The sequence below is a fragment of the Sinocyclocheilus anshuiensis genome, unplaced genomic scaffold, assembly GCF_001515605.1.
Source record: "Sinocyclocheilus anshuiensis isolate Anshui unplaced genomic scaffold, SAMN03320099.WGS_v1.1 scaffold1831, whole genome shotgun sequence".
NCBI lineage: Eukaryota > Metazoa > Chordata > Actinopteri > Cypriniformes > Cyprinidae > Sinocyclocheilus > Sinocyclocheilus anshuiensis.
This window is the reverse complement of record NW_015551116.1, coordinates 34,966-54,573: the sequence shown is the minus strand read 5'-3', so window position 1 is coordinate 54,573 and position 19,608 is coordinate 34,966. Positions and strand designations below refer to the sequence as shown.

At 42.2% G+C, this 19,608-nt stretch overlaps 1 protein-coding gene and 1 long non-coding RNA gene across 2 annotated transcripts in view; one reads left to right on the top strand and one right to left on the bottom strand.

Annotated features, from left to right (window-relative positions):
- Nucleotides 1-4,869, top strand: part of LOC107663002 (threonylcarbamoyladenosine tRNA methylthiotransferase-like) — a 240,386-nt gene extending 235,517 nt beyond the window's left edge. Inside the window, exon 15 of the mRNA XM_016453136.1 lies at nt 4,241-4,869. Coding sequence (XP_016308622.1) covers nt 4,241-4,402 — 162 coding nt within the window. The 3' untranslated portion in view covers nt 4,403-4,869. The remainder of the gene's footprint in view (nt 1-4,240) is intronic.
- Nucleotides 4,870-9,102: 4,233 nt separating this feature from the next.
- The window catches only part of LOC107663004 (uncharacterized), a 16,951-nt gene continuing 6,445 nt past the window's right edge, over nt 9,103-19,608 (bottom strand). The window contains exons 2-4 of the long non-coding RNA XR_001631273.1: nt 13,084-13,087; nt 9,620-9,626; nt 9,103-9,178 (exon numbers count right to left, since the gene is read on the bottom strand). This is a non-coding gene — a long non-coding RNA (uncharacterized LOC107663004). The remainder of the gene's footprint in view (nt 9,179-9,619; nt 9,627-13,083; nt 13,088-19,608) is intronic.

Here is a 19,608-nt window from a genome sequence, read left to right as displayed (position 1 = left end):
AATGTCAAAGCAGTCATCTTCATTTTCAGCTCTGCTTCAGCGTAGAAGCGAGAAGCTTTTTCCACTCCAGCATAACCCCATGTTTAGATGTTGGCGGTGTTTATTTGGGTTTGGCTGTGTTTCACCCCTGTGGTGAAGCATCTGAGAGAGATGGATCACAGGCCGTTGTGTGTGTGGATTATCACCTCCGCCGGCGGGAGATGGTTCAGGCGTCTGGAGGCCCAGCGTCCGTGTCCTTGAGCCTCTCACCTCCTCTGTCTGAGCCGCCACAGTCTATCGACAGACGCTCATTTGATTTGTGTGTGTGTGTGTGTGTGTGTGTGAATGATGCAGACATGGATCAATGCGGTGTCTGGACACGGAACACACTAGCGGTCACTCTAACTGACATTGATCAGAAGAGGAGAAAGAGCAAGAGAAAAAAAGGAAAAGATAGTGGCAGATGAAGAGAGTAATGGAAAGAAAATGAAACTCATTCGCTCAATCTAAACTAGACTGTCTAGTAATGATTTTATCTTTTAGTCCTGTGCTTCTCAACTGTTTTTTTTTTGTTACACAAGAAATCAAGTGCATTGCAAAAAAATGGCAACTTACTTTTTTACTTAGTTACTTAGTTTTGTTTATTATTGTCTTAGACTTGTTTTCCCTTCATAAAATCTAAGTATCAAAAGTATGTTTGTCTAATTTTTAAGTTAAAACATTTAAAAGTCCTTAAAACAAGGTTTACTTCAGAAGCAGGACTACACAAGATATCAAGACTTGTTTTCAGGCAAATTGTCTTTAGTATAGGTATGTTTTGTCTAAAGTATTTTTTTTATAAATCTTGTTTCATAGACTTTTAATATATTTACCGTAAAATTACACAGAAATTTTCAGGCAGAATATTATATTTTGGAGTGTGGCTACCAAACAAAGTACCAGCAATAATTTTTATATAAAAGTAAAAAAGAAATGTCTTTAAAATTAAATATAGAAATGTATAACCATGGCAAAAAATAATATGCAATTTCTTTAACATGGCTTGGGTTGAACAGGATGCAATTTGAACGAAATTTTGTTTGTAAATATCTCTTGAATTTTGTAACTGGCTAAAGTCTATTTATGATTATATGGTTAGTGTCATGTTACTGTTTGTGGTTAGCAGTGTTTTTCCTTGCTGTCTGTGACCCTCAGACCTGAGACACATTTATTTTCAGATGTAAAGTTCACAGAGGTGAGAAAACACAACAGTCTGTCATTTAGTAGACATACCAGTATATGATTTAAACATGAAAGGCTGTTTTGTGCATCCAAATGTAGAAATAGATCCAATGAGGTGCCAGTCAAAAATATAAACATGAGGAATGGTTTAACCCTCAGCAGAATGCTCTTGCTAATTCACAGGCATTATGTCGTAATGGTTTGACCCGTCCAATTGTTATTTTCAGGTTTTAACCAAGCACTAGTCAGTGCCAGGCTGGAGGACCAGTATCCCATCAGCCCCTGCTCCTCTATTACAGTAAATAGGGTTCTGAAATACAGTCTCTCTCAGCTATGAGCAGATTATTTCATGAAAGTGCAAGAAGCTGAGGATTTGAGGAAGGGTTTCTTTGCATGGCTTATATAATATATGTAGCATCAGCAGATAACTGGAGCTCACTATTATCCAGTAACACTGCACCCGCCTTCATCACGGTCTTCCTGCCTGGGATAAGATGGGTGGCAAGTAATTGCATTGATATCCGCTGAGGGAAGGCAAGCAGTACAAAGGCATTCCCCACACGGCTGAAAGTTTTAATACGCTCCAAATGCTTCCTCTGCGCTCTCCCGTAGTGCAGTCAGAGACTCCGAGGTGTTTTACATTACTCAAGTCTAGCCTCATGTCGACTTCAGACATTCTTTAGAGCAGAACGTCCCTTGGATTATATTATTCATCACTGGAGACCCCCAGGGTTCTATTCTAGGCCCGCTCAAGTGGGAATACAGACTCCACACACACTACCAAGAGAAGCATTTCACATTGAGTCAGATTTTGCACTGCTTCTCTTCTGAGGATAGTCATAGCAAAACGGTTGACTTGTTCATATTTGTCTTTGAATGGGAGATGTCCAGTACAATAGGAAATTGAATAGCAATTCTGGTTTTGTAGAAGGGGTGCTTTCAGAATCTCTGGCCGTGGATTGTGTGCTTTCAAAGAGCTTTCAGCTACTGTATGGTGTCAGCAGAGCAGGTTATCTCCTCTACTGTAGCCACAAACAGAGCCGTGAGCATGTTACCATCGTGTGGGAGTCAGAGGTGAATGCTCTGAATGAGCTGAGCTGAACAATAGCTGTATGAGCAGGAGTTGTGGGATGTGATCTCAGAGGTGAAGTGCTGATTGAATGAGGCTCAATGAGTCATGCAGGGCATCTGTGGGTGGAGGTTCAGCTACATGATCCACTCTGTGAAGCACAATGATGGCGTTTTCCATTCACATTCAGACGCACTCGGCAGAGGAAGACACCATCTGGAAATCACACCTGTGACCTGATTCACACAGATGCCACTAAAAGGGCCACCATACCTGCCACTCCTCTCTGAATAAGCAGTGTCGCTAACTTGCCACCCACACTCATGGTTAGCACTCAGATCACCCTGTGATATCCTTACAGTAGTCAAGGCTTCATGTGAGAAGTACAGTCTCCCAGGAGAGCTTTACACTTTTTCTTTCAGTGTTCCAGCGTCAGAACTGATGTACAGCTCATATCAGCCTCAGCTCACCCATGTTTGGTGTATATTCTATATATAATGTTTGCTTGCACTTTATTTTACAGTTTATTACCAATGTACACTTACTATAGAATTATGGTTTGATTTAAGATTAGTTGCATGTAATTGTGCATAATTTACTACATACAGTCTTCTCTAGTTTTAGGTGGCAGGTTGTTGGCTAGAAGAAGCTGCAGAGGGAACAAGACCTAATTGAGACACAGCATACCCCTGCTTTCCCACCCTGCATTCTAATGTTGAGATCTTTTTGTTATGACTGATCAACACAAGGGGTAAAACACAGACAGTCTCCTCCAAGCTCACCCATATCGAGAGAGCAACCCTCCAATTCATATAAACTCCCATAGGCCTGAGAATAAAAGACATTACCATGAAAGCGCAGATGTGGTGAGAGGAGACAGAAACATTGAGGCAAACTAGACACGTGTTGGAAATCCCAGCAAAATGAAGTTGGATAATGGTGGGATGAGCTAGCTGGGCTCTCAGATAGACTTCCTCCAGGTTATTTGTGAAGGTTTGATTCACGCTCTATTATTCTCAGCAATGGTATTTAATGACCCAAAGATGCCAGAGATAACACCACTTTGGATTTGTCCCATCTGGCCAAAAGTTTGCCACCTTCACTTCCTGAAACTACAGAAAGGCAATGGATGGTGAGCTCAAAAAGCACATCTGCATTACAAGCAGCCGGCTGTTACCACCATGACAGCCTGAAATATTGAAATCATGAAATGGCCATTCAGATTGAGGCTCTATATTTAATTGCGGGGGTACAGAAATGAACATATTATTGGGTCAGCTGTCAGGCCTGTCCTGATGGGAGACATCGGCCCATTACTGTGTCCATTATGGATGAACCTTTAATGTGCCAACACATTAGAGAGGACACGACTTCCAATTACAACCGTTTTACCCTCTGAGTCCCTGATGTGTAAGTCGTGCTTAAATCTCTGGCCGTTTCAGAGCGTAACTGCCGTCTATCAGAGTGATGTTGATGGATGACATCTGGACTGTACTCCACATTCACACAGTCACTTTCCATCCGTGCGTTCTCGTGCTCCAGCGATTGTGATGATTTAAAAAATGTTAATGCAGGAAACCATAAACTCTTTCATCAGTTCCTCTGTTGTTGTCACAGTAATAAGGGATAATCTTTCTCTTTTGAGTTGCGATTAGAGCAGGTGATTATGGTGATTTGAGTTTTTAATGGCGTTTCGTTTCTGTTGAACCGCCTGTGATTGTCGCTGAGCACAGGTGCTTCTTTCGGCTTTCAGCGGTGGAAGAAAGACACATAAAAGTAGAGAATAAAGCTATTGAATCCTTGTGTTTGCATGAGCACAGGCCCAGAGACGAGCTTTAACATGCAGAATGCAGTATGAATCGTCTGAGTCACTAACACAACGGTCACTTGTACAGTCACAGATATTTCACTCCTATCATTGTATCGCTCCATCTGCCTGCTATTTATCTTCAATTCTGGTTTCTTCCACAGGAGCTGAAGGTGTCCCATCAGAACGGCGCCTGCGCTTCGGTGGCTTCCTCTGTGCTCGTGGGACGGTCCTGGAGGTTTGACTGTGATGGACTCAAGCTGCTGTCATTGGGACTCGCTCTGGCTGCTGTAATCGTGGCTCTTTTGATTGAGAAGCTCCACTGACGCCGTAAATTCAACTCAACGTTTCGGCCTTATAGAGTGAGCAGCGACCCGAGAAATTAAACCAGTACTCAAATATAACGTCTTGTGTTTTAAGGTCAAATAAATGTAGATGAGGCTGGATGGTTTGGGACATTTCGTTTTTAACTGCTAATTAAAGACTGTGTTTAAATTTTAAAGGCTGAAACCTATTTTGCTTGCTAGTGACGCCATCCATTGTGACATTTTAGAAAAGCTTTCTTTTTTGTCAAGTACTTTTTTTGTTTGTAGAAATTGAAGCCTCTTTGCGTATGAACGAGGACAGCTTGAATGCGTCTTTGGCTTTCTGTTCATTTTCAATCCCAGCAGTCATTCATTCTCAGGCCAGGTGTCTCACTGTTGGCTTTGGGCTAAGAGCAGCAGACTCTTCCCGTCTTTGTTCCCAGCATAAAGCACGTCTAATAAATGAGACTCCACACTCTCAGCTCTGTCTCCCGGGTTGTATTTCTGGAATGTTTTCTCAGGGTTTTTGGCATGAGGAGGTCAGACGCTTTGTTTTGCACTCTTGTCAAGCTACAGTGTGTTTATGACCTCAGTCAGAATACTGTGTGTTATCATCTGTGTTCTTATATGCCAGATTAATTGAAAATATAATACTGTTGTTGACAGGATGAAGTGTATATAGAAGCCATGTATACTTTGTGCTCAGATATTACGGGAATACAGTGCAGTAACTGCAAACATTATGCCAAACCCTCATAAGCAATCCTACATACTGCTATGTTCATTCATTTGTCTTGTTGCCCTCAAACTGCACTAATGCCTGCATGTCTTTATGGTCCAGTGTACAATGTATAGACGCATGCTGTTGGCATTTCCTCGCCACAGGAATAGTCTTGTTTTATGTTGTTTCTTCAAACATTTCTTCAACAGAGGCTTTGTCAAAGCAGCTCAAATGAGCTTGTAGCTCTCCAGCGGTTGGTTCCTGGCCCAGTGTGTCGCTCCTGAAGTCCCCCACGCTGCCGTCTTACTGGCTGTGGCTTCTGCTGAGCGATCCATGTGAGCGTTTTGGAGTCAGCTCTGTCTACACGAGTGTGTGCAATGACGAGACACGCATAACCTTAAGCAAGCGGAGATCCCTGGGCGCGTTTGCAGTGTCGGCTGAAGCCTTAGCGGAGCTGACGCCAGTCCACTGGGATGTAGTCAACGCTCCTGGTGTGCCACGCTCTCCCAACATCCCTGGAGGATCTTCTGCCTCCTCAGAGAACGTGAACAGCGCAGATGAGAAGAGACCGCGGTGACCTCCGCACCGTGGAAATGCCAGTGTGTGTCTCTTTGAGCATGGAGACGGAGATCAAAGGAAGACGCTGCTTTCCTCAGGGACTCTGGATTGTTTTGAGATGCTTGAAATGAGCTCTTCTCCCATTTGTTCTCGTTTCTTGTAATTTAGTCAGTAAGGAATGAACATTCACTCCATTGTCTATCTTAATGCATATTGTTTGCTGGGTGCACACTGTATGATTTTGGACATGATTTGGCCATCTGAGGCAAATTTTCCTCTGCTCCTAGACCAAAATGTGTAGTTTTTGATGGCTAGTTTGATATGTTCGCAGCCACTGCGATCAACTTTTACCTCTGATGTAATTCTGCCAGTGTCGGAAGTTTCGAGTGTGGCTTCTTCTACGATGAGCGTCAAATCAAGAGCCATTGGGAGCACAGAACCTGCTGACACAATTAGTAAACAAAAAGAAACCACCATTCGCTCCACACTCATCGTCTTCATTTTTACCCCATTTGTCTTTTGAATAAGAGCTATGATTAAAATTAGCACTAGATACTGTTTTTGTTACAACTTCCTATTTTGATGTTGTTGTTTTTGTTATTAGTGTCTAGGGATGTAGGAAGTCAACAAAAAGAATACATAAAGAAAAATTAAATAAGTTATTAGAATTGGGGAAGTCGCTTGTTACTAATGACATGAGAAGTGTGTCATAATGAATAAAAAAGAAACCAGAAATGAGTATCAGCTAATTTTTAGTAAAGAATAATGTCCACCAAAACACTTCCAATGCTCTTTAAATTTAAAGTGTCAACCAAAGCTTCAAAAACCTAAAGACGATGATGTTTACAAATTATATACAAACATACTGATAAAAAACTCAACAGTGTAAGACATGAGCGGAGCTGAAAATAAAGAAATTAATAAAACGCATACTAACTTCAACCAAACCAACACTAATATAAATAAAAAAAGAAACAAAAACAAGTCTTCAGCATAAAACGTTGACTAACTACGCTAGCTAACCAAGCATATATGTGACCCTGCAGCACAAAAGCAGTCTTAAGTAGCGAACTTCATTTGGACAACTTTAAAGATGATTTTCTCAATATTTAGATTTTTTTTGCACCCTCAGATTCCAGATTTTCAAATAGTTGTGTCTCAGCCAAATATTGTTCTATCGTAACAAACCATACAATAATGGAAAGCTTATTTATTCAGCTTTCAATTTCGAAAAATTGACCCTTATGACTGACGGTTTTGTGGTCCAGGGTCACAAATACAAAGTTTGGCTCCCGCTCTTAAACTGGTGTTTTTATTCAAGCTAAAACTCGACATGTTGCTTTGTTTAGGTCACGTGACATACTAACCTTGTCTCAGCACTTTGAGTCAAGAGATGAATCCAGCAATCAACTCTTGAAGAGAGAGTGGCAATCAAATCACAGCACAGTCGGACAAATACAACAACATTTAGAGAAGTGGGAGCTTTGAGAAATAACTCAATCTATTAACTCGTGATTGCAACAGAAATTGGAAAGGTGGACAGTGTGACAAGCAAACGAGAGCTATCAGAAAAGGAAAAACGAGCGCTCCGTCTTGCGTCATTTCCGTGTCCTCACAGTAGGCTGTGTGATTGGTTCTGAAAGGAGAGTTGTCATCACGCTGACGATGAAGATCAACCGGGCTGATCACGGGACCTGAGACTTCGAGACTACAAGGTAGATGGAAAAAGAAAAACATCCCACAACATGACAGAACGTGACCGTTTGCAGAATGTGGCTCGCCATCACTGAATGTGTCACAGATTGAAGAAACACCAGTCATGTTTTCTGGTTTTAATGAGTATTGACTGTATTGAGTGTCATTTGCTCTGACTTTAATCCCGCACGGTGGCATGGCTTATTGCTGGATCATGTTTGTACAGTCTCAGTAAAAAGGTACAGAACTCTCACTGGAGCAGTTACCTTTCAAACGGTACTAAAATGTACTTGCAAGGTACTAATATGTACACTTTAGGTACTAGTATGTATTTTCAAAGTACCTTTAAGGTACTACTATGTACCATGTTGTTTTCCCACAGTGACAGCTTTGTTCCCTTTTTTGCTGAGTGTCCAGTCGTAAAGGACTATTGTAAATCATAGTGTTCACCCAGCTTTACTAACCTTTCTCAAAATGTCATAACTTACTCTGAGAATCATGTGGGTGTGGAAAACCAATTGTCAAATCTGTTCCCTTGTTATACAGTATGCTCTTGTAGGGATGAAGCGACTTCTAAAATCTCTCAGTTGCATATTTTAGTCAAATCCGTCACAAGACACTCAGCTTTTTGCGTTTGTCAAACACTTTTGTATCATATTTTTGTGAGTTGAAGGAATATGCAGTTTTGTGAAGTAGGCGATTTTACAATGACTTTGAAACAAACGCTCAGCAATCGTGTGGGTTTTTCGTTCTGAATGACAGCATCCGAGTCCTCCATGCACATTGTCTGTTCTGTTAAAGCAGTTTCTGTGTCTGGCTTCTGGGAGGGCCTCCAGTCGTTTAATTGGCAGCCTCACAGATGAACTAATTTCTTAAAGACGAGAGGGGGCGAGGGCTCTGATTGGCAGCTCGATGCCGGCGTGTGTGTGAATATCGAAACAGCATTTGTCCACAGTAAACACAGCCGAAGGGGAATTGTTCAGCTCCGACAGGACAGAGGACGACTCCAGCTGTAGAAGACACACATGCATATGCATAAAGCATTAGTGTGGAGCCACTGCTCTCGCTCTGACCCATAATTCAGTGCAGGAGTGCTGCCAGCTCACTGTTTATTAAAGGTGTTGAAAGTTCAGTGCCTCAAATAGCTTTGTGAGGAGAGCTGCTGTCAGTTCAGCCTGAGGGAGCTTCTGCTCATAAACACACACGTGTTTTATGCATGATCTTTTTTCCTTTTGTGCTTATTGAAGTCTATTATATTGACTCAACAGCCATCAGTGAGCGCTCTCTGGTTCACCTGTCATTGAACACTGTGGAGAAACAACGTTCAGTTTAGTGCAGCTCTGCACATTTGATTCCAGGTTTGTTTACTTAAGGCAAGGTTATTATCATTAACAAAAGCCTTTAAAACATTTCCGTTACTTGGAATAAAATAAACATGAACTAAAGAAACTTAAAGTTAATTATTAGCCAATTGCCAAGGCAACATTTCTCATTTTCATTTAGTTTATCCTTCCTGCAGTGAAAAAGTGGTCAGGTCTGAATCAGCTCTAAACAAATCTGTGGCTGGATGTTGCTGTGAGAGACGACAGGAGATGGACTTTTACTCTGGAGGAAGCGTTATTATGGATTATGGACTCGTATTTTAGTTAAAAACGTCTTAATGGGTTTGTCTCAGCTTTTGTCTTCTCAAGACATTAATTGGATTACTTGTGGATGATGTTTTTATTTTATTTTATTGTGACTCATTCTGACGGCACCTGTTCACTGCAGAGGATCCATTGCTGAGCAAGTGATGCAACGATACGTTTCTCCAGATCTGATATCTCCACATCTTGAATGACCTTAGGAAGAGGACATTTTTAGCAAATTTTCAATTTTGGGCGAGCTATTCCTGTAATTGAGCATATTATACAGGTCAACACAACCCTGAAAACTGTACACTTATTAGTCACTTGAGATATTAAAAGAAGCAACCATTTAAAGAACAGTGCAAATCAATTTCATTTCACATCAATCCACAATATTTCAGCACTGTTCATGACAAGCTGGAATGACATGGTATTGTGAGTCAATACAGCACAATGCTTTGCTGATGAGGCATTCTTCTGTTGTGACAGGGAAGTGAGAATCTCGTGGGTTTGGTGCACTCTTGACTTTCATGTAAATAAGGTCTGAATATTTCATTTCTGCCCTCAATCACGTCTCTGTTGTCGACATAATGCCCTCAGTCAGCGTCAATAAACCCAAACGAACCGCTCTGAGACAGAAACCCTATCTGTCAGAATGAAAGGAACCTTTTTCACCAAAGACACCAGAACTATGAGGACCGTTTGAAAGCCACAGTGTGAACGGCGTGTTTGTCTCACGCTAAATCCCGTTAGAGTCTGACCATTTCCAGACTGTGCTGTTCCCTGAAGCGCCGCTGCTTCTGTCGCGATGCTTGTTTAGTCAAACCCAGGGAAATGAGTTTTCATGAGCTTACAGACTGTATGTGGTGCTTTTTATCCTCTGTTTCAGCTGGGTGGCCCTTGTGTCTTGGATTGGAGCGTCTCGCTGCTTTATCTAATCCACACACACTTCTGCTGCTGCAGTGCACGCTGGGAGTTCAGCAGCCATTGTGACAGCGAGCGCTTCTGTTGAGTCGCTTGGGCTCTTGCCAGCATTGCTTGTGTTGAGGCTTATGCCTTTGACTTCGAGCGAGTGAGGCTGTTTGAATACGTTGGGGAGGGACCTAAATAAATATTTAGTGTGTCAACACAGTTGCTCATAACCGCTCTGAGTGACGCACACCTGAACATCCAAACATCAGAGAAACAACAGCTCGTTGCATCACTTAAAGCTGCTTTAAGCGTCTTTTCATCCTAATCTCACTGATAACTGTGTTGTTGCAATGAATGAGAAAGAGGCCTTACAGTGCAGTACAATTATGTAAAAACATCTTCAGAGACCAATCAGAGGTGCAGAACCAACTGCAAACTCAAGTCACCTTTATTTCTATAACACTTCATACATCAGACATGTTTTTAAGCATCTTTACAATAGTTAGGGTAACGCTAACGATGTAAACTTCATGAGATATGAGACACCTCTAAATTCTGCTGAGAAGCAGCTCTGAAAGGCAACAGTGTTATCTGACTGCAGGCTGTATTCCTGTGACCTCGAGGGATAATCATCAGTCGTATCTTCAGTGATGTTTTGATGTGTCAGGAAAGCTTGAATCTGTTCTGCCGTTAAGCAGCACCTATCAGTAATCCCTTCACACGCTCATCCAGCTCGTATTCCACTGAAACCTCGCTCAAGCTCGGCTAATTTGTTTGGTCTCTTGTTATTTTGTGTGCACTGACCTGTGGATGGGCGTCGTGGTGATGTCTTTTAATCAAGCTGCCGCCCGCAGAAGTGAACGATGACAGTGGAAATTGTCCCCATCACTTGGACTTCCTCTGAGTGCTGGGACCTTTGACACGAGCACTTCAAACCAAAGCAATTACGCTCCTGCTTGCCAGTCTCATCGCGGCAGGAGAGACGGACAGAAGGAATAATCACACATGAGCGCAGGGGAGACGGGGCAGGATCATACAAAATGCATGTTATTGTTTATTTAGTACTCACGTGAATAAGATATTTCACATAAAAGATGTGTACATACAGTCCACAAGAGAAAATAATAGTTGAATTTATAAAAATGACCCCGTTCAAAAGTTAAGATCCCCTTGATTCTTAGCACTGTGTTGTTAGCTGAATGATCCACAGCTGTGTTTTTGTTTAGTGATAGTGGTTCACGAGTCCCTTGTTTGTCCTGAACAGTTAAACTGCCTGCTGTTCTTCAGAAAAAACCCCAGCTCCCACAAATTCTGTGGTTTTCCAGCATTTTTGTGTATTTGAACCCTTTCCAACAATGACTGTATGATTTTGAGATGCATCTTTTCACACTGAAGACAACTGAGGGACTCATACGCAGCTATTACTGAAGGTTCAGATGCTCGCTGATGCTCCAGAAGGAGAAACCATGCATTAAGAGCCGGGGGGCTTTTGACTTTAACTGTATGTGAAAAAGGGTATAAACTGGGTATACATTTTTTTGTATTTATATACTTTAAGTCATGGTGTCTTCAAATATTGTTGTTGACAAAGGGGGCATTGAAATCATAAAGTTTGAAAAGCACTGCGTTAGATCAGAATATCAAGTTTAGTCAGAGAGTTTACCTCAAATCAGAGCAAACTATATTAATAATATATATTATATTAACTGTTAATCAACAACCTAGAGATGAACTAGACATTATTTTTAATGATACACACTGTTTGAAGACTGAATTCTGAGGACTGAAGAAGAATAAATAATGGGCAGCCTTTTTTTCAGAAAGTGAAACAATAACACTCATTTTTCTTAGACCATGAGAGCAATCAACTGAACTTTGGTAGATATGATGCATTTTAAGGGTGTGGATGGAGAGATCCAGCCATACAGACACACATACTGATGGTAAGTGAACCCTTATTCCACTTCTATACCTTAAAACTCAAACTCAACATGCTCTTTCTGTTCACAGATGATTCCCACTCCATGAGCTCCTCTAAACACAGGCGAGCCGGTCTAGAAGAGATGGCATTGACGAGCACAGCTCGAGAGCGGAGCCGTGTTTATCCACTGTGAAAGTGAGCCGTCTAATTACGGCCACAGCACTTAGCCCTACATCCACATCTGCCCTAACGACCGACAACTTCCACTAATTGAAGATAAGTCACACTATTTGGAGTGGCGTAATGATGTTACTGAGCCATAATGGGACACAAAATGAAATGAATGTGGATAGTGAGTGATGGTTATTCTGCTCTCCAGCCAGACGAGTGCAGCTAATTAGCTTTGTCCTCCACCGCTCAGCCTGTACTTCATTTACCAAACTGTTGTGCTACCAATCAAGAGATGAACGAGCAATTCAGCTTTAAGATGCAATCAAGAAACCGTCCCGTGAAGTGGCTGAAGCCTCAGGTTTGTTGTCCCAGGAGCGTCTCGAGTCTTCATTTACACTCTTAAACATAAAGGTTCCAGAGCAGATTTTAGCAGAGATGCCATAGAAGAACCATTTTGGTTCCCCAAAGAACCGTTCAGTGAACAGTTCATAAAGGAACCATGTTTTTCTTAGTGTGAAGGACAGTTTAATAATCTAAAGAACCTTTTTTCTGCTTTAAAGATCCTTTTGTGCAGTGGAAAGTTTCCGTAGATGTTAAATGTTCTTCATGGAACCATCAACGCCAGTAAAGAACCTTTCTTTCTAAGAGTGTCGAACCAACGATCAGCTTTTCTTGAGAATCTGACCAAATGGTCTAAGGTCCAGTGTTCATTATAAGTTTATTTCTGATGGACATCATCTTCAGCTCGTCTTCAGTGTGTTTTAGTGAAGTATTCCCAGTCACAATCTCTTCCCAGCACCATTTTTCTCTCTTTCTCTGCCTAGGCTGTCTGTTACGGGTCAGACTCGGGCAGAACCACCTCAATCTGACCGATGCTTTTTTCTGAACCTCATGGCCCATCACAGGACAGTACATGCTGGCAGCTCTGTAAACATTATTCTTATCTCCAGCAGGTCTCTCTGGGACTCCATGAAGACACGCACTGCATTAAAGGAGCTTCATCGTCATCATCATTGCTAATTAGCTTCTGTTCAGCACCGTCTTTTATTTTTGTTGGCGCTCTTTCTGCTGGCGGTGTGATGGCATGTCTGTTCACAGCTCTCTGAGCAGGGGGTCCTACATATGAAACGCAATTAAAGACGTTTATGAAGCTGCCTCACAGCGAGAGGAGGAGAGCGAGACACAACAGATAGAGACGAGGAGAAGATTATTTTGTGTGCTGCAGAAAGCGTCCCCTGACAGCTCCAGTTAATTCAGTGTCAACCGCGACTCCTACACACACAGAGCGAGAGGAACTCGGGGAGGAAAACACAAACTGTTGGAGCACAGAGGCAGACACACAGGGCTTTGAGAGAGAGATGGAGGATTCATACACAGGGCAGCGCTGACAGAATTTGGAAATGTCTGTTACCCACAATGCTCCAGTGCTGGCTAGAGAAGCAATTACAATTTCACAGGTTGGAATTAAAATCCCCTGTGCTACGTGATAGAGAAACACGGGCTGTCAAAGTGATTTCAAGCTGTTTATCTCCCACTGTGTTAAGACCAAAAACTGATTCCTAGAGCGAATGTCATTTTTTCACCCACTCAATCTTTGAAAAAGAGGAATTTGAATTATAATTACCAGGAAGGTAAAAGCGGTGTGTATTGTGATGATGCGGCAGAAGACGCTCGGCAACAATCCTCGTTTTCCATAAGTTGATGCAAACGTTTCTAGGTCACGTAGTATCTATAAAGAGAAGTATCAGAGGATTACACATCTCCAGAGGGAAGAGTTTCTCATTGGGACGTTTTTCTTTCTTCCCGTTTTGGTGTCTGGAGTTCCTCTAGTTTCTGTCCTTGTGCTGTAATATAAAGCAGCGTTATTGCCTTGTGGCTCACAGCTGTGTTTAAAAAACGATACATGTTCACTAAAATCAAATTTAAATTTAAGTTGTAGTTAAATAAATTAAAAAAACTATTGTTTCTTATTTTGAATAATTTTAATAGCTTTGCTGCAATAAATAATAGCTTTACTGCAGGAATCTTCTGACCTTCTCCAAATGAGCAACTGTTTGGCATCTTGCTGCTTTGCAAGCTAATAAAAATGTTCATGTCTTAGGTGTGTGCGTAGTGCAGTGTTGCGCTATGTTGTAGCGTTGCTGTGTCATTGCATATTCTTCTGATATCTCTGTAATTGTCTGTTGTGCATTTTGCATAGCAAACCCGCAGATTTGAGTAATGAAAAATGCATGCAGCATCAGCGTCGTCTGGCCATCTTTGGGATCTGCTGACCTGTGTGTGCTTATTCTTGCACTTCTGCAATATTAATATGTGTGATTTGTGGCATTGAAGTCGTTTAAGGTGGAAAGTGTTTCTAAATGGCCCCTGTGTTGTTCAGGAGCGCTTCAGAGGCATATTGAATGGAATGGGTCATTCGTGATTTCCTTCGACTTCATATGCGTCAGCTTCAGTGTGCGTCACTGGAAGAGAAGAGTGTTTCTTCACATCTCTCCCCTGTGTCGTCTTCTTTCTCTCCTGTTTTCCTGCTCTAGCAGAAGAGGATAATCTCCCCGGCCTTTTGCCGCTCTCTTGATCTGGCCAGAGACCTTCTCCTGCCCCAGAGACACAGTCAAATCAGGTTGGTCATGGATTCAGCCTTTGATTCGGTGCTAGGACATTCTCCAGAGCAAGCTAGGAGACCCAGAGCACCGTGAGCACTGAGTTCGGCTTCAAAACCTCCCTCGCTTCAGTGCGCCTGATAAGAGAGCGCTCCAATCACCCATGAGAGAGAGAGGCCTGCTACCTAGGGATCCAGACTGAATACAGTATCTCTGCTCTCCAGGTCCACCACAGCCACAGCAGAAGAAAACACTGGCAGCTGAAACAATTATCAACAATGGCTTACATCTAGCGAGAGAGAGATATTGATTTTACAGGTGCCGCAGATTCTGCCCAGCGGGGAGTTTATAGGTCAGAACGTGCCTCTGAGAATCTTCTGTGCATCCGTCCTAAACAGCTTCAATCCTCTGGAGACGGAGATGTCTGTGTGCTCTTCCTTTACTGCAGTTCTTTCCTGCTAAATTAGAGTGGATTTCATGTGTTTGGCTCTGCTTGGATGGACTCAGTATTTGCATGGTCTCACTTGAGCACAAGCTGATGTTATGTTTTTGCATGCCCTCCTTGATAACAGGAATGTTGCAGTTCCCTCCTGTTTTCCATATGAACTTCAACTGAACACAAAGACACGACTCCCGGCACGGATCAGTTGGAGGCAGTCGATACAGGCCGCAGCTGCTCATGCTGATGCTCGACGGCGCTCTCAGGCAGGAGTTTGTGCTGTAAGATGCTGACAGTGAGTTTCTGCAGGCAGGAGATGAGACTCCTCAGCTCAGTCGGGTCAGCGTCTTGGCTCTGGAGTTACTGTTGGGTCCGTGGATTGATTCCTGAGCCAATGTCTTGGCTGCAGGAGTTGGACTGCAATGAAAACGCGAGGAGTATGAGTTGGAGATTGTTGATCATCAGCTGCAGGGCTCGTGTTTGACCTGCTCCAGCAGTTCTCATCTCACACACAGCTGCGCTCACTTGCTCTTGACTTCAGCCAGAGTTTATATGTTTTAATAAAAATAACCTTTACATTTTGTCCATGTTTCGTAATGTCATATTCATTAATTTTAGTCAGTTTTTCAGGGTTTTTTATATGAAAATTCTGTAGTTGATGGGAAAGTGCTAAATTAAACCAAAGACTCGTAAACCAAAGAAAACCAAAGATGTATTTATGTATTAATTTAAACGTATCAAAACAATGTGAAAATAGTTAACAGTTTTGTGTTTTTTGTGCTTTAGTTATTGATTTTCCGTATTTTTGTGCATTTTTACAGAAAAAGCGTATTCACAATGTGACACACATTCTGACTAGTGTGTAGTTTAGATTAAGCTAATTTGTGCATTATCTAATTAATCTCATATAGAATGCTTTTGGTGATTTTAATTAAGCCACTAGTAAAGCGTTTCAGTTACCAGTGTTCATTGAATGTTCAATTTCAATTCACAAGCTCAAATGCCAATGTCTGACATTATTGATTATGATTGGATTATAAAAAAGGGTAATCTTTCTAGATTTTTCTTCAAAACCTTGAGAAGTGAATTATTCTAATTTTACAGTGTTCTATTTGTACTTGTCATATTTTCATCAACAATATATTAAAATGTCATGGAACAATTTGTCAAAAAAAACCAACCTTTGCTAACCTTTGCTGTGATTTCACTGGCAAGATTAACAATGACCTAAAACAGTGTTTTTCTGGTCAGCAACTAGCCAACAAAAGCAGTGTTTGAGCAGCAGACCAGCTTGTTAGTGATGTGCAGACCATCCAATACGTCATGCTGTATGCCGCGTCAAATCTTCCAGAATATTTTGTCCACTGGAAAAACATTGTTTCAGTGTGACAACTGAATGACTGACACACAGATGCGCAACAGTAAAACATACTGAACAGGATTTATTTTTATCCCTCAAAGCCTTGTTTCATTTCACATCAAATGAAATAGGTGGTCTACCCTGGCTAAGGTCTGTAGTGACTAAACAAGTCAACGAACATTTCTCAATTAATAAGACTTGTTAACATCTGTACTATCGTCACTGGTCTCTCACACTGTTCATGAGTGTGTTATTAAAGTCTGTGGAGGAGGAAGAGTATGTTCTTTCAGCGTCACTCTAGTCCTAACCTCTCCATGCTCTCAGTGTCGTTCTTCTCTACAGCTGAGCCTCAGACGTGTGTTGGCATGAATGATGAGTATCCCTCTCAGGCCTCCTCCATGTTCTCCGCTGTGCTGTGGATTGATTTTATATGCTGTGCTCTTCAGCCTCTTGCGTGATGGATGTAATCAAGACTGGAGGCGAGAGGCCCCGGATCATTGTCTGGCAGGAGGGCACGGGGCCAGAGGAAGGGGCACGGTTGCCAGGGGCCCCGTCAGCTGCGATTTGATTAAAAAGGGGCTCCTCAGTGGAGCTGTGAAGCAGCGGGGGTCCAGACCGTCCCACTGCGGTCACCCATCGCTGATTAGCCACAGATCAAGCACAACCAGAGCGATCAGAGACCGAGAGTGTGGGAGGGAACGGGTGAACGGCCGTGTTGCATTCGCATTGCATCAGCTCACAGTTACGAGATCGGGAGCTGTCAGTTTTAGACGGGCTAATGGCTTTTGCGGACTGTCAGAGCGGATGATAATGGCTTTTGGCCTCTGACATTCTCCAGACTTGTTCGGCTGTCGCATTACTCTGAACGCTCTCTTTTCAAGCGGCGGCTGGCTGATCAACACTCTTAGATTCTGCCGTCTCTCCTGAGTCCTCTCAAAGGCCAGGATCGGTAAATAATGTTAATTAATGGAGAGGAAGAGCACCTCCGTCCTGACACGTCCTTTCATGGCGAAGGGCGAAAGAGAAATGTCAGTGCCGTAAATGGTCCGACGTGTCACGACTGGACAGATTAACCGTAGTTACGTCCAAACGCTTGTTTGTTTTGAGTCTCTTTCTGCTGCTGAGCTAAACATGTAACTCGAGAACGCCATCGATTCTTCTTGTGTTTTATAGAAAAGAAGATTTCTCTGCGTGGCAAGGGACGTGTTGTTGATGTAATGGCTGATATGTGGGTGTTTGGAGCTGTGTTTTGTTGTTGTTGTTACTCTAGCGCTCTCTATTTCTTCGTATTGCACTAGTGTTGGGCTCTGAGCTCAAGCAATTACAGCTCCGAGAGTAAAGACTGCGGTATAACGGCATTACAGCAGCTGCTCAGAGCCTCTGCTGTCACACGCTAGTTTAGAAAGATGTAGGAAGAAGTTTTCAGTTTTACTCAATGCTAAAACCTTGTTAAGTTTGAATTACTGTGCCGTTTTGTGGAAAGAAATGAAAGTACAGTACACTCCAGACGGCATAGTGCTTCTGTCTCGCCACAGAGCATGTAACATTTGACACATAAACATCTAAGAAGCTCGGCCTTTGAGATCACAAAGGATATAAAGTTTGAAGCCTGTATTTTTGAAGACGGAGGCAGCAGTGAGTCTCTGAGCAGCGCTGCCGGGGATGAATCCCTGCTGCAAGAGACCAGGCGTTGCTGTCCAAAGAGAATGCCTGATTGCTTCATATTTGTGCATGAAGTGAATATTATCTGTGCTGTTTTGGCTTTTCAATGAGATTTATGCTTGGAGTAACACGCTTCAGAGGATTTCTGGCTGGATGGGAGAGTTTCTTTAGTTCGGGATGGAGTCTGTCTGACAGGGTTTTTGTCCATTACAGACCCTGCTGAAGAGGCAACTTCCATCTCAAAGACATTCTGCTTGATTCTTCATGAAAGAACAGGTATGCTGTCAGTCAGAGCTGCAGATATGCATCTTTCTTTGTGTTTTTCATTTTAATCTTGCCTCAGAAGCATGTCAGCATGAGTTTCCCGGGACATGAGCTGTGTGAGAGGCTGTAATGAGAAGCGTTGGTACTGAACCTCTCTTGACATGCTGACACCTGCTTCTGGAGATGTCTCCCTGCCTCGGTCCACCCACAGATCAATGGGACACGCTTCTGCTGTTGTACAAACCGCTGGAGTCGAGGTTCACTGGGACTCTGATATTCCATATTGACTGATCGGTCTGTCGCTGTGAACTTTGCTCCCTTGTTACTGATATGATGGGCAGGTTCAGTTCGATTTTGACCCATTGTTTTGACGTGTCTTGTGGGACGGGTTACGTGTCCCGCTGCAGGTCGTGACGGTCATTGGGATCTCAGGAGCCTTGGCCCGTTTGAGGCCAGAGGGATGATTCTGATTGCTTTTATTGAGATCGGTCATTTTTTGATATAGTAGTTCACCAGTCTATTTGCACTTTTTTTCACAGCAAACTACCACGCTCCCCTCACAGCATGCAATCGTTGATGGCTAATTATAAATCTAATTGGATCTGACAGAAAAACAATGGCCTTTCGATCCTCTCACTAACAGAAATGTGCCTTGTCCTGTGATAATTAACCCTCAGTGTTGTTCTGGATGCTGGATTCACTGGAACTTCTTCAGATTCACCTTCTACATTAATATGAATTTTAACTAATATGCATCACAGATGTGTTTCTATCAAACATTTTAGAACAAAAGTGAGTGTAATTTAATTACAATTTAGTGGAGTTGTTTTAGTTCTTCAGTCTTTAGTTCTGAACTAAAGTGTCATTCATTCATTTATTATGAATAATCTGGTCTTTTGCTTTGTGTTCATTGTGTTTCAAATAAAAAGTGAAACGGATCAAATGAACGGATTTCATTCACTACCATTCAAAAGCTTGGGGTTGGTGGGTCAGTAAGATTTTTGATTTTTCAAGAAATTAATACTTTTATTCATCAGCAATGCATTAAATTGATCAAAAGTGACATAATGATTGTAAGACATTTATAATGTCTTTTGAACTTCATATTCATCTGTGAATCCTGAAAAATAAATTGCATCACAGTTTCCACAAAAATATTGTGCAGAACAACTGTTTTCAACATTGATAATAATATCAATTATACACGCGCACTCACTCACACACTCACACACACACACACACACACACACACACACACACACACACACACACACACACACTCACTCACTCACTCAC